This window comes from Manacus candei, unplaced genomic scaffold (assembly GCF_025592945.1).
Source record: "Manacus candei isolate 608988 ecotype Guabito, Panama unplaced genomic scaffold, ASM2559294v1 h1tg000124l, whole genome shotgun sequence".
Taxonomy (NCBI): domain Eukaryota; kingdom Metazoa; phylum Chordata; class Aves; order Passeriformes; family Pipridae; genus Manacus; species Manacus candei.
Genome location: NW_026138172.1, coordinates 144,581 through 158,207, shown reverse-complemented (window position 1 = coordinate 158,207; position 13,627 = coordinate 144,581). Strand labels below are relative to the sequence as shown.

Below are 13,627 nucleotides of genomic sequence, written 5' to 3'. Positions count from 1 at the left end.
AATAATTGTTGAAACAACAAAAGAGGAGAATAACTTGGGGTAACATTGACCTCCTTCCTAAGCTTGTTGCTTACCCTGAACGCTGACAGGCAGGAGTGAAGTTCACTTTTGGGCACACAAATGGTACCAACCCTGTATCTCATTTAAATGCTCAGAGTAGGGCTGAAGAAGGGCAAACCTACTTAATAAAGCACCAAAAAAGTCATAGAAATGGAAGTTAAATTTAGTTAACTTGCCAGTCTTGCTACTTCTTGAGTCTTCTCTGAATCACAGACTGGGTCAGGTTGGGAGGGACCACGGTGGGGCATCTGGTCCCACCTCCCTGCTCCAACACGATCATCCCAGGGCACATGGCACAGGATTGCATCCAGATGGTTCTGGAATATCCCCAGTGAGGGAGACTCCACACCCTCTCTGGGCAATCTGTTCAGTGCTCGGTCACTGCACAGCAAAGAAGTTCTTCCTCATGTCCAGCTGGAACTTCCTGGGCATCAGTTCCTGCCCGTGGCCTCTTGTGCCATTGCTGGGCACCCCCGAGCAGAGCCTGGTCCATCCTCTGTCCCCTCCCTGCAGATACTTTTAATTTACCAAGTATCTTTTACCCTAAGATCTTGGAGCCAGGTTCACAAATATTTCCTAATGGGACTGAACTGCCAGAGCAGTGGTTTTCCACTGCTTTGGCATTGCAGAATTCCCAGTAGACAGTCATGGTCAGTCTAGACCTACTAAGACATTGTTTTTCTCATCATCTTTCACAAAACTTTTATACTTGTGGTCCCTGAAACACCCAGGAAGCTGCAACCTGTGAGACTGGAACTCATGAGATAGGGGGACACAAAAATTTTCGGACATACCTGCTACTCAAATCCTTCTGGAATGGGGGATTTAGACAGACAATGCAGAATCTACCATTTGGAGAAAATGAAAAGTTTATTGGTGCTTTTATTAAAGGAAATAATCTCTATTATACATTATTATAAATATTTATAAATATTCTGTGGGATTTAAGACCCACACAAATAAATAAATAAATATTGCAACATAAATAATAATGCTTTCTTACCAGCTGGTGATTGCCAGCATTTCCATTGAAGAATTAATTCTTTTGATATTTTGATACAGTTGTCTATAGCTACAAATACATTTTTTTTAATGCAAAATCCACTGTGTATTCAGTCTTAGCTTAGGCACTAAATCCCCTGGCTACTAAGAGAGTGAGCAACCTGCTTACTTTGTTCTAATGTATGGATATAGAGATGGTGTAGAGATTAAACCCCACATTTCTCATCAAAGTTTGATATGGACAGAGATTCCAATTGTTGTAGGTCCATTGTCTTGGAGTCCCAGAGAGCCTGTGGAGCTTCCAACAATTTATGCAAAAGGCAAACTTTACTGTTGTACTTGAAGTCCAGAGTTTTCAAGGAGCAAAAGCCAAGAACAGAAATCAAGTAAAGTTATTAAATAAAATCACACCTCTGCACTGTACAACAGACAACAAGGTAAAAAGTCCTGCTGCATTTTGAATAAGCAAGAAAAAGCACAACTCTCCACCCACCTGCAATTCTCCTGAATTCCTTAGAATCACTCATTTCATTCAGAAATTAATCAAAACCATGATGAGACAGAACTCTTGGTCTAATCTTAATCATTTGGCTTGTCCTGTGCTCCCTAGAATTTACATGAATTAGGAATCACTCTAGATAGGAAAACTATTTAAGAGTAGTATCAGGACCTGTGACTTTTCTAACATGAGTTGAATGTTATAGATAAAGAGATATCATGTATTTATACATATATAGGGAGGGAAAAAGAGATTATTTAAATGCTGTCAGCAGGACAGACCCTGTGCTAAATCCAGAAAAATTCCAATGAACACAGGAAACATGGAGGGCCTTATTTTGATTTTGTTGCATTGATGTAACTCCAGTGAATTGATTTCTGCAGAGTTGCATCACAAATAACTTTCAAAGTAAATTTATCCATAACATAAATCAATCTAGGGAAAAAGTTCTGTAAATGAGAGATCTCTTGATTAATGGTAATTTCACTCTTACAAATATAAAGCATCTAGTATCTGCTCAGAACTGAATAGAAACATGGATGCTAATTAGATGCTCCTTTCTAAATACATACCTAATTTTCACTCATTAGATGAGAGTCTTCATTATAGTGAAACTATTAACAGTTTGACACTTACAAGGCATAAATTTTTGGATTTTTTTCCCCCCCTGTGTAGTTCAGCAGTATGCAAAACAAACCATCTTGACACACACTATTGGTTATTAGTAATCCTAGTACTTCTCTCTAGGTTGGAAAGATGCAAAACTAATGATCTTTACATTATTTTTCCACATCGTGATGCCAGAATTCAGTGAATGTAGAACTGTGACAGAGAAGCACTTGACAGACAGTGAGACTGTTCTCTTTTTTCCCCAAACCTCAGCTTTGATTCAGAAAGTGTCCAGAATTGCTCTGTTTACACAAGACCATTTAATCCTGTCCTGTCCTTCTGTCACTTGCTAGTTTTCCACATGTGGTGCTCTTATAACAGCAGAGTGGTCATTTTTTGACTCATAGGGGCATGAAAAGAGACTGAAGCTCCAACTTAAAAGCTAAAAACATAGAATGGTTGGGTTGGAAGGGACCTTAAAAATCATCCAGTTCCAAGTCCCTGCCATGGGCAGGGACACCTTCCACTAGCCCAGGTTGCTCAGAGCCCCATCCAACCTGGCCTTCAACACTTCCAGGAATGGGGCAGCCACAGCTTCTCTGGGCAACCTGTGCCAGGGCCTCCCCACCCTCCCAGGGAAGAATTTCTTCCTAATATCCAATCTAAACATGATCTCTGTCAGTTTGGAGCCATTCCCCCTTGTCCTGTCACTACAGTTCCTGATGAAGAACTTACTCAGAAGGAAAATCCTTCTCTGGCTTCCTTGTAGGCCCCTTCAGATAATGTATATATTACATATATAGTAGTTTTTATATAATAATATAACACACTGCCAGAGAGTTTGTCTGCTGTGTTTGAACACTCAGGGACAGTGCAATAAGAGGATTCCCTGACTCTGTTGGAATGTCAGATGTTCCAGGTCTCTTCCCAGTTACATCAGGAACATAATATCAGTTCATTCAAGGGATTTCTTTTTTCTTCATTGCTGGAAAGTTAAGGTGATTAGGATCCTAAAAGGTTTGATTTCTATTATTCTTTTAAAAAATATATCTTTTCAGTCCACAGAGCTCTGGCTGGAAAAGTTCAACTTGCTTTGTCAGTAATGTGTCATCTCTGAGTACAAAATTTGAAATATAAGGAACTTTTCCCGATGTTTCCCATTGGACATTTAGACTGAGAGTGTGTCAGACAGTTCCCTTTGCCTCTGTCCTCACTTTGCAGGCTCCGGGGTCACAGTTATCTGGTGATGTAGAACCGGGGGCTTGGGTACCTCCGAGCGTCCATCATGGCATGGGGGTCATCGGGGTTCACCACGTCGTTCTGGTTGATCCTCACGGGTTCCCTGGGCACGTGGGAGAAGTCTGCTTCCTGCTGCAGGGCAGAGCCAAGCCCAGAGGTCTTCCTCTGCGGGACCAGGACCTGGTGAGGATCCGTCGGATCCATGTCTGCACTCCTGGTGTTCCTGTGGGGCTTGGGGGTGTTGAAGCGGAACAACGGGATTTCGTTTCTCCTGGATAAAAACTGGGAGTATGGTGGCGGGTTCGTGCCGGGGAAAAAAGCTTGCTTAACTCTGCCTAAGCTCACCAGGAAGTTGTGTTTGGGAGATTGGTACACGTCGTATCCGTTCTCCAGCGTCCTGTGGTTGAACACACAGTCCTCTTGGCTGAAGTAATGCTGAGGGGAAAAAACGTGACACCTGTGAGCAGAGGGGTTTGGCACAAATTAAAGAGGGAAAGAGGGATGAGATCTTGCTTTCTAATCTCCCAGGTCTGTAACTGAGACAACTCAGTAGATCTGAGATATATGCCAATGTTTTCAGCAATGGTATTTTAATGATAACATTGTTTTCTTTTGGAGGGTCCCAACCCGTGGCTCTATGCTACATCAGGAATTCTGACTGGTCCATCACTGCATCTCATTTTGCCCTAGTTTACCCAAGCAGGATCTCAGATGATTTTGGTCAGCTCTACAACTCAGTACAATCAAAGAGGAAAGGAAAGTATTACCTAAGTGGCACATCCTCTCTTAAATCTGCACCTACACAGGTTGTCCCCGCCTGGGCGGCACAGCAGCAGGCTGCACCTGCCCTTCAACCTTGAGGCTTAGCAGAGGTCACTCACCGAGCCAAATATGTTTCCTTTCATGTCCATGCATAGGTAACGTCCACTCTTCACCCCTGTGATTATTACTGAGCCAGCATCCTCAGACTTGATCATAAGGGCACCTGTTTAGAAGAACGAAGATGTCAAATCCAAGATCCAGTTTGACCCTGCACCACTGCCTTACAGATCCACAGGTGCTCTGGCTGGAAGTGCCCTGTGGGAGTCCAAACCAACCTCCCACATGACCTGGGGTGTTGTCCACCCTAGATCAGGTCAGCTGTGGCTTTGGAAAGCTCCCAGGATGGAGACCACCTCTCCAGGTGCCCTGTTCCAATGTTGTGCTAACTAACCTCCCAAAGACAACTCTTTTCTCTGAAGTCCTAGATCACAGTCTGGGGACACTGCCCTTAGTTCTGTCCTTGGCAGTTTGTCTCCCCGTCTCTGTGACTGCCCTGTGGTGTTTTTGCTGGTGTGCCCAGCAATGGGACAAGAGGTCACGGGCAGGAACTGATGCCCAGGAAGTTCCAGCTGGACATGAGGAAGAACTTCTTTGCTGTGCAGTGACTGAGCACTGAACAGATTGCCCAGAGAGGGTGTGGAGTCTCCCTCACTGGGGATATTCCAGAACTGTCTGGGCACAATCCTGTGCCATGTGCTCTGGGATGACCCTGCTGGAGCAGGGAGGTGGGACCAGATGACCCACTGTGGTCCCTTCCAAACTTACTGGGGGTTTTTGCCACCCCAGGGCAGAACTTTGCAGAACTTCCCTTCTGCCTGGTGTCTCAGTGGTGCCGTGGTGACCTGGCAGCAGTTCAGTCACCCTCCCTTTCATAACCCCTTCTGTTGTCTGATTTCAAATTCCAAATTTTGGTGTACTTGTTTCATGGCAGATATGAGAAAACATGACAATTTCCTGCCTGTTGTTCTCTAAAATCCCACACTGGTTCTTGACTAACATACCTAAAATGAGTTTTATAAAATCTTTAAATATGCAGGAAGAATAACAAGACAGTGCAAGTGTTCCTGCAAGTGTTTCCTTAACAATTCCTTAAAAAAATAGAACATGATCCTTTTTTTCTCCTTGAATAAATTATAACTTTATCCTTATATGTGCTGCAAATATATTATGCAAAAACACTGTTCTATGTGCTTAGATTTTTAATTGAGTGTGTAAAGAAGATGCTATAATAATAAGAATAACTTAACTTTATGTTGCCTACCTACTTGTGATTTGAGTGCTGCTAAGACAGAAGTACTTTTGAAATGCTATAAAAGAACACCAAGTCTTAAAAACCCCACCATTTTTCTAGTAACTAAAGAGTTCGGGTCAAGTATTTAGCAAAGGAAGAAATTTAGTAAACTATTGTATGTTTAAATAGAATAATAAAATAAGCAATAAGCATATAATAAAATAAACAGTAAGTATTTAATAAAATAAACTGTGAGGACACAATTTGAGAACCTTTTAGTTATACTAGAGAATAGTTATTTCTCATGAACCCCAAAGGCTTAGCACTTCTTTTATGGCCTTTCCTAGTTTTCCCCTTTTTAACTGACCTCTGTATACCCATGTTCTATCCACATTCAGAGTTAGTTTTGTAGTTATCAGCCTTGTACCCCAAAACACAGATTTTAGGACTGCTATCAGTTTTCCAGCACTGGTGTGGTGAGTTCCTTCAGTGCAGTTCCTTTGGGAATACTGTCACCGCAATGGGAAGCAGCTGTTTGGGGAATGTCATCCCCAACCTCTGATAGGAACTCCCACAAGAAGCTGTGGGTAAAATCATGAAGTGAAGGATAATTCAGGTAGTTTTTGCTTGCAGAGGAAGCAAAGGACTTTACTGAAATTCCCCATCCACTACATTTCTTCGGAGTGATTTTATTTTTTAAACAAAAGGAGGATTATAATTATGCTTGTTTTCCATCCCGTACCCATGCTTGTCAGCCTGCCTAAGGAGAACAGGGGATTTTTTTATAGGTAGTGAGAAACTAAAACTGTTGTCATCCCTCCCCTGCTCCCATGAAGGCTGAGGATCCATAGGAAGCTACTCACTGTAGATGGTTTGGTGAGGGGCACCATCAATGTAGCCGTCGGCATTGATTTGGAGGTGGAAGCTGTTCCTCTCCGTGTCCGTGTAGAGGTGCATTAGGCAGTCTCCATTCCCCCAGCTGGGATTCAGCAGTGGAGAGGAGTTGGGGAAGGCAAAGGTAGCCTTCAGGCTGCAGAGTACCAGGAGCAGGGAGCTGCAGGGTGCCATGGATCGCCTTTCCATGGTCGGTCGGGATCTGCAGCTGGATTCGCCTCCACGCTCCTTGCTCGCCCTTGTGCTGGAGTGTGGATCCTCAGATAGGTTCCCTTCTTCTCTGCAGAGGCTTATAAAGGGCAGCAAAATGACATCACACAGGAAAACCTTCTCCACATCCTTGATTTTTGGCAAAGCAACATTTTAAGTGTCCCGAAACCTCAAGGGAAGGATCTCTGGCTAAGGTGTGGGGGGGAAAAAATGTAAGGTTACTAAAGACAGCTCACAAAAGCTAATCATATGTTCAAATGTTATCTACAACCCTGTGACATCTGAAAGCTTCCCACGCCCCTACTGTTGGATCCAGGAAGGGCAATCCACTGCACTTGAACTGAAGGGAATGACCCTTCGGACCTGAATTATCTTTCTTTTTTTGCAGGCATGTTTATTCAGATTCCCACCTCCCCTCAGAGTTTCCAAACTGCATTCTGATCTAGCAAACACATTGAATAGAGCTGAAATTTTGTTGCAAATATATGAAAAGCTCGTATTAGGTTGCCCTGGGCCTGATCCCTCCTTAATTATGGTGTAAATTCCACACCAAGCGTGTTGGGATGATATTTGTGTCACTGCATTTAAGCAAAGGGAACTTGATATGAGCACACAACCCACTTCAAATAAACTTTTATTCCCTTTTATATCTCCTGTTTCATTTTGAGCCACCTAAATATCTGAAGTTGGCCAAACAGCTGAAAATTATGTGTAATACACTTAAAAACTGGATGTTTGTTCCTGCATTGCACATCTGGCTGGCAGTTTTACAGTCATACAGGTTTGCTTGGGCAGTAGTTATGGGGTCTGAATCAAACCTGAAATCACTCATATAGGCACATTTTTAGTATTCCAGGTACAACAGGCAAGCGTGGAGGAGCTAAAAAGGGACATAGAATATCCTGAGTTGGAAGGGACCAAGCTAAAAAGTAATAAGCGGATAGTGGTGTAAAAAGTGTTCCAAGATACAAGCCCTGCTTCTCAATTGTCCTGCCAATGATCTGTGTCTTTGCAAACAAATCTGCTTTAAAAACAAACGTGGTTCTATTTATTGTATGAAAATGCTGTGCTGATGGGACACTGTATACGGGGAATCATAGGAGGAACGGGTTCTGTAACGAGACTGTGTTAAGATTCCTTTCAAAAATTAATATAAAACTGAGGAGCACCAAACAATAAATGAATAATTTTCTTTGATGAAGCCCAAGGATTTTAATTGTAGCACTGTTAGTTTTGGTTACAGTCTCTAGTTGGACACAGCATGAAAAATCCTGAGTTTCATTAACAAGCCGTGGAGCGGTGCCATCAGCACATAATGGATTGATAACATTAGTGGATTGATACAACTGTAACCCAGTGCAAAAGTGAATCTCTCTTTTTTTTTTTTAAATTGTTTAAAATTAGCAAAAGCCTGCCAAATCCTTCTGCCACACCTGTGTAAATCCAGAGGCTTGCATCAGTGTATATTCACCTGTGTAAATGACAGCACTTTTTAGCCAAAGTGTATAAGGGTCAGGTCTTAAACTGAGCAGCCTGACAAAGCTGTCTTCCCTGACAGCTCATCCAGGCTACAGATATTTTACTGGTTATAATGTCTGAAAGGCTTTAATTTAAAAGATAGCTGTGAAGGAAAGGAGAGTTATCTTTTTCTTCTCTTTTAAAAAGTGTTATCTCTATTTCTTGTAGAAATTATCCACCCATACTTTTTACTCTGATATTAAAACAAGTGTTGGAGATTTTTGTTGGTTTGCTTTCCGCGGTTTTATTTTTCCCCCTTTATTTAGACTCCTATGGAAATGTGGATATGGATTCAGGAGCAATTGCAAAAGCTTCTGCCAGAGGTGCTTAGAGAATAGTGTGTCCTCTTGGAATATTTCGTGATTCTTTGGTGGATGCTGTTTTTCTGGTTTGATATTTCATACTCACCATGACACTTTCCTGGACTTGCCAGCATGCTCTGATCTGATCTCCCTCTGGTGTCTTGGTGGCAGAGGAAACGTTCTCAGATATTTAAAAAATTGATTCAACCTCATTTAAACACACGTCAGTTGTGAGCAGCTGTTTCTGTATATGTCAAAGATGTAAAGATTACTTTTGCATGCTTAAACTGTTGAGCACTTTTCAAAAGTTTCCCACAGGGTCAACAAAACTCCAGATTTTCCTAAGTTCTGTTTAAGATGCTGGGCTAAAGTGAATTTATTCAAATCTCTGCTTGTGAGGATGATAATGCAAATTTTGCTTTTTCGTGGACTTTTGGTTTGTTTTGTTTTAAACCTACAAATGCCCACTGCATGTGTTTGGGGGTTTGTGTGGATTTTTTTAACAATGCATTTCTTTTTTATCTCCAGCTAATCCATTTATTCTTTCTGTTGGTATTTTACTTATCTTCTCCTACACATTCAGCTGTTGATGGAGTAACCAGGTGTATGAAAGCTTGTTTACTTCTCCAGCTCAGCCTGTTAGTCTAAGAGAAGTGATGGCAGCCTTTTTTTGTCTTGCATTGTTATGCTGATGCATCAGTAATAATATTTCTGCAACTTTTACCACATATAGTGATATTGCTTTTTCAGGTTTCTATATTGTTCTGTGATGTTTGATGAACTGAGATGGCTTTTCTCAGTTCTCAGCTGTAACACCTGTGATGCTCATACTTTGCTGGTGTGCTCATTTAACTGCAAATTATATCAAAAACTGTGCACAGAAGGCAGCAGCTTGGGGTCTGACTTTCCTCCATTTTGACTGCTTTGTGTTTCAGCTCTAGCTCATTTTTCAATCAAAACTTACCATCTCAGATCCGTAAAACCCCCATTTCAGCAACTGTGTGTCATCCCTTGTGCTGCTGCAAGGGAAGTAACTCCTTAATTTCATTGCTTATCACTTTAAGTCAGCTGCAGAGGACTTACAAGGGAAAGGCAAGCTTTTTGTCACAACAAATTTAAGATACTACAAGTGACTTGCTCTCAGTTACTTTTTGCAGACCCCCTGGAAGTAGTTTGTGGACCATCAGAAATTTGCAGGTTAATAAAAAGGAGTTTTCTACTCAGCATTCCAGGATCCTCCTACGAGCAAAATCACACGTTCCCTCGCAGTGCTGGACTACCTTTCATCATGTAGGAGCACCTGTAGCACTCTTGCTTAATAAAACATATTGCCTTATATTTAAACAGGTGTGTGGGTTGCCCTTTTGCAGAATTCTGTGCCGAGTGTCTGTGCTGGCTTCAGGAAGCTTCAAAGATCACAAGGGAGTTTGGGTTGACAGATTTGAAGCTGCCTCTGCCTTTAATAATTTTCTTTGCGTCACATCTCTCCAAAAGGGATCACAGAAATCAGGGGCCCTTCCCTCTGCCTCCCCTTCCTTAAAATCACTGTGACAAGTGGCTCTGGGACAATCACATCTGCAGGGTTGGAAGCACAAGGGTGGAGTGCCTCTCCAGAAGTTATTCTAGGAATAATGATGCACTAAGCCAAGGGTATGTAGAGTGGATGCTCTGTGTGTGTGTGTGTGTGTGTGCACAAGCCTTTGCCACAGACTTTACCCGGTGTTGTTAAACACATCCTGAGTGACCTTATTTGGATGTCCCATTCTTGTCACACTGCCCACGACTAAAGAAAACATCCTGGCTAAGTTCACCTACGTGAAACAAATGAGGTAAGCACAGCCCACTGGGTTTGCGACCACAAGGGTGTATGAGCAGCTGTTGCAATCTGCTTGCTCTGAGGAACAGAAATGAAGGGCCTCATTCCTCCTCCAGCTGAAATCCTTGGCAGAGCTCCCAGTCAAAGCTGAACCAGTCCCTAAAAGGTTTTGTTTTCGGAACACAGAGTGTTTCTGACATTTTAAGGGGTCTGAATTTTCTTAGGTATTGTGGAAGAGAGAGTGGTTGCAATCTGTGAGGAGAGCTGCTGATACCCTCGAGTTCGGAAAATCGTAGAATGGCCTGAGTTGAAAGGGACCTTAAAGATCATCTCATTCCAACCCCCCTACCATGGGCAAGGACACCTTCCACTATCCCAGGTTGCTCAGAGCCCCATCCAACCTGGCCTTGAACACTTCCAGGGATGGGGCAGCCACAGCTTCTCTGGGCAACCTGTGCCAGGGCCTCCCCAGCCTCCCAGGGAAGAATTTCTTCCTGATATCCAATCTAAACCTCCTCTCTGTCAGTTTGGAGCCATTCCCCCTTGTCCTGTCACCACATGCTCTTGTGGTATCTCTCTGCATCTTTCCTGTAGGCTCCCTTTGGGTACTGGAAGGCCACAAAATGTTGTTTTTGATGAGGTGGCATGGAAGGGCTGAAGCTTCTCTGTGTAGATTCTGAAATGTACCCTGTGCTACAGTTTGTCTGTCACTGGCACACCCAGTTCTGCTCACCTGCCTGCCTAGGCAGTGTGTCTTACATGGGAAAGTGTGGTGTGCTTGCTTCCAGGTGCTAAGGAATCCCATGGACACAGATATACAACCTCAACAAGAAAGTCAGTTCAGTCATCCATCTCCTATTGTAATATACTGCAAGGTGGCTAAAAGCAGGCTGACTGACCATTTTATTTGAGGAAAACTCTTTGGTTTATGTAAAGTTTCCTATTTCCCAACATTGTTATCTCAGCTTGGACCAGCAACATCCAGGAGTTCCTTCTGACCTATTTCTCTGATACATGATATATGTGACTGCATTCATTGACAGCTTCCAATAAACTAATAGGATTATCTCCCTTGGTTAGGTAGAAAATGAGGGTAAATAATAAACCTTATTTTAACCTTGTTTTAAACCTATTCCAATCTCTCGGGTTCACATGTTTCACTTCAATCTGTCTCCCTGAAGAAGAGATAAAAAAAGGCTTAGGAAACTTTCAAAAGACAAAATATGCTGACAACACCATCATCACCCAAGGGCTCTTTTTCTGGGGGCAGGAATAACAGAGCATGTGACTGGTGTGATTAAAGCTGCATCAATGCAACTACAGGTGCTGCTCTTTAGCTCTGAGACTTATTTTTTTAATGAGATCTCTTTGAAACTAAAACTTGATCATAGAAACATTTTCTCTGTGAGTTTTAAGAGTAATTTTTTAACCTTAAAACCTAAACAGCAAATGAAGAAAACTTCTGACTGAACCAAGCATTGTACTTGTGCCCAGTACTTCTAATGCAAGGAAAGTAGAAAGATTTCCTAAGCTACTACAAGCCCAATATGTGTTTCTGGACTCCTTTAAAGCAACATGGAGATCAAGCTTTGCAAGGGACAGGGCAAGATAACTAACAGAGACTTCATTTTTTTCACCTAAACTGTGTTAGCTCATCTTTGCTCAGAAGCTGGCTTCTGTTTGTTGAGGTGTTTCTGTGGTGGGGGCACCTGGAACAAATAGATTAGGATCTATTAGATTGGATGGAAGTCTGGCAAAGATATGTCTTGAACTCTGTCTCTGATTTGGGTTTCTCAGGTAGATTTGCAGCTACAATATTTTTTTGGTGTATTGTAGGCACAGCAGCTCTTCACGTTGCTTTCTCAGCCTGTCACGTTGCTTGGCAAGGAGGAGCTTGAGTGTCACATTGTGCCCTGGATGCACAGGTTCATCAGCTGCTGGGACACTGATCCTGCACCTGGGCCCTGCTGATCTTTGGCCATTTTCACAGCTGTCACAAACTGGTGCCACACCAGGACTGATTGAGAAACACATTCCCTTTCAAATAAGTCAAACAGACTGTTCTTGTCATTTTTATGAAGTTCTGGACTCTCATCAAACTGCCCAATTTTCCAAAAGCAAAGATTTCCTCACTGACAATTTTTAAAAAACTTAGAAGTGCAACTTAACACTTTTCTTTTTTTTTTTTAATTAAAAAAAAATAAATTGTTCTTTATTATCTTTTCCATTATCCCAAATTATCTTTTCCATTATCCCTTCTTACATACCAGTGGCCAGTTAGTCCATCTGCCTACCCTGAACATGACTATGTCTCTTTGACACTGGTGTCACTTCTTCAACCCTTGCTCCATAATTGATTCATTCCCCAGTCTTCACTTCTGGTAAAAAAATTGGAAATTAATTCAAGTTAACACCTTCTTGACCATCTGATGACCAGCTCAACATAGACTGAGGTGCAAAATGCAAACATACAGAAGAAATTTCATACAGAAGAAATTCCACAGTCACCCAGCTGGCCTGTAGACCTGCATGTTGATTGCTATAGGTGTGTAGGAAATAAATCCTACTTGAGATTAACTTTTTCTTCTTTAAAATCTGCAACTTTCTTTTTGGAATGTGCAAAAACAGTGCCTGCAGAGTTGCTCAAGGTTTACAGAACGTGGCACCCATGCATGCCCCACACGCGTCCCCTTTCCCACAGTTTCTATTCCTGTAGTTGTTGCCTTTGCAAAATCAGCATTATCATAGAATCACAGAGTGGTTTGGGTTGGAAGGGAACTTAGAGGTCATCTGGTTACAACCCCGTACCCAGGGCAGGGACACCTTCCATTATCCCAGGTTGCTCAGAGCCCCATCCAACCTGCCCTTCAACACTTCCAGGGATGGGGCAGCCACAATTTCTCTGGGTAACCTGTGCCAGGGCCTCACCACACTCCTAGGGAAGAATTTATTCCTGATATCCAATCTAAACCTACTCTCTGTCAGTTTGAAGCCATTCCCCCTTGTTGTGTTTTGCCCCTGTGGTGAATGCAAGCTGGCTTGTCCCTCACGGGATAACTGAGGTAGTTAAAGTGCTATTGATCTCACTGAGTTAAACCTAGGCTAGTTATCATAACTCCCTTTTTGCATCATTTTGCTTTATTGCCTCTTCAATAAATTCATGTTGGACCAGTGAGTCCTGAGCCCAGGTCACAGAGCAACCCCAGAAAAAAAACAAACAGGCTCTAATCACCTGGAATGACTCAGGATGGATCAGTTCTCATTTAATTAAAAAAAAAAAAAAAAAAAGAGATGTTCTTCTCCAAACAGCCCAGAGACAAACGTAATTATAAGCTCTGTTGTTTTATCCATCATCGCTGCTGATTACTCGTTTGACGTAAGTTGGTATGGTCACATTGTCCTTGGAGAAGCTACTCCAGAGCTGT

At 42.4% G+C, this 13,627-nt stretch overlaps 2 protein-coding genes across 2 annotated transcripts in view; one reads left to right on the top strand and one right to left on the bottom strand.

The window, feature by feature from the left end:
• Positions 1–13,627, top strand: part of TIGAR (TP53 induced glycolysis regulatory phosphatase) — a 39,365-nt gene that overhangs the window by 13,329 nt on the left and 12,409 nt on the right. The gene's annotated exons all lie outside the window — the stretch shown is intronic.
• On the bottom strand, positions 2,756–6,852 carry FGF23 (fibroblast growth factor 23). Its single transcript, XM_051770751.1, has 3 exons — positions 6,326–6,852; positions 4,291–4,394; positions 2,756–3,844 (listed from the first exon to the last, which is right to left on the bottom strand). The coding sequence occupies exons 1-3, from the start codon at positions 6,543–6,545 to the stop codon at positions 3,407–3,409; spliced, it is 762 nt and encodes a 253-aa protein (XP_051626711.1). The 5' UTR covers positions 6,546–6,852; the 3' UTR covers positions 2,756–3,406.

Bases quoted from the DNA above. Each gene is read 5' to 3' on its own strand.
- FGF23 (XM_051770751.1), bottom strand. From the start codon at position 6,545: ATGGAAAGGCGATCCATGGCACCCTGCAGCTCCCTGCTCCTGGTACTC. The intron at 4,395-6,325 runs GTGAGTAGCTTC...TCTTCTAAACAG, and splicing joins CCCTCACCAAACCATCTACA to GTGCCCTTATGATCAAGTCT. The intron at 3,845-4,290 runs GTGAGTGACCTC...TTTTCCCCTCAG, and splicing joins AAGGAAACATATTTGGCTCG to CATTACTTCAGCCAAGAGGA.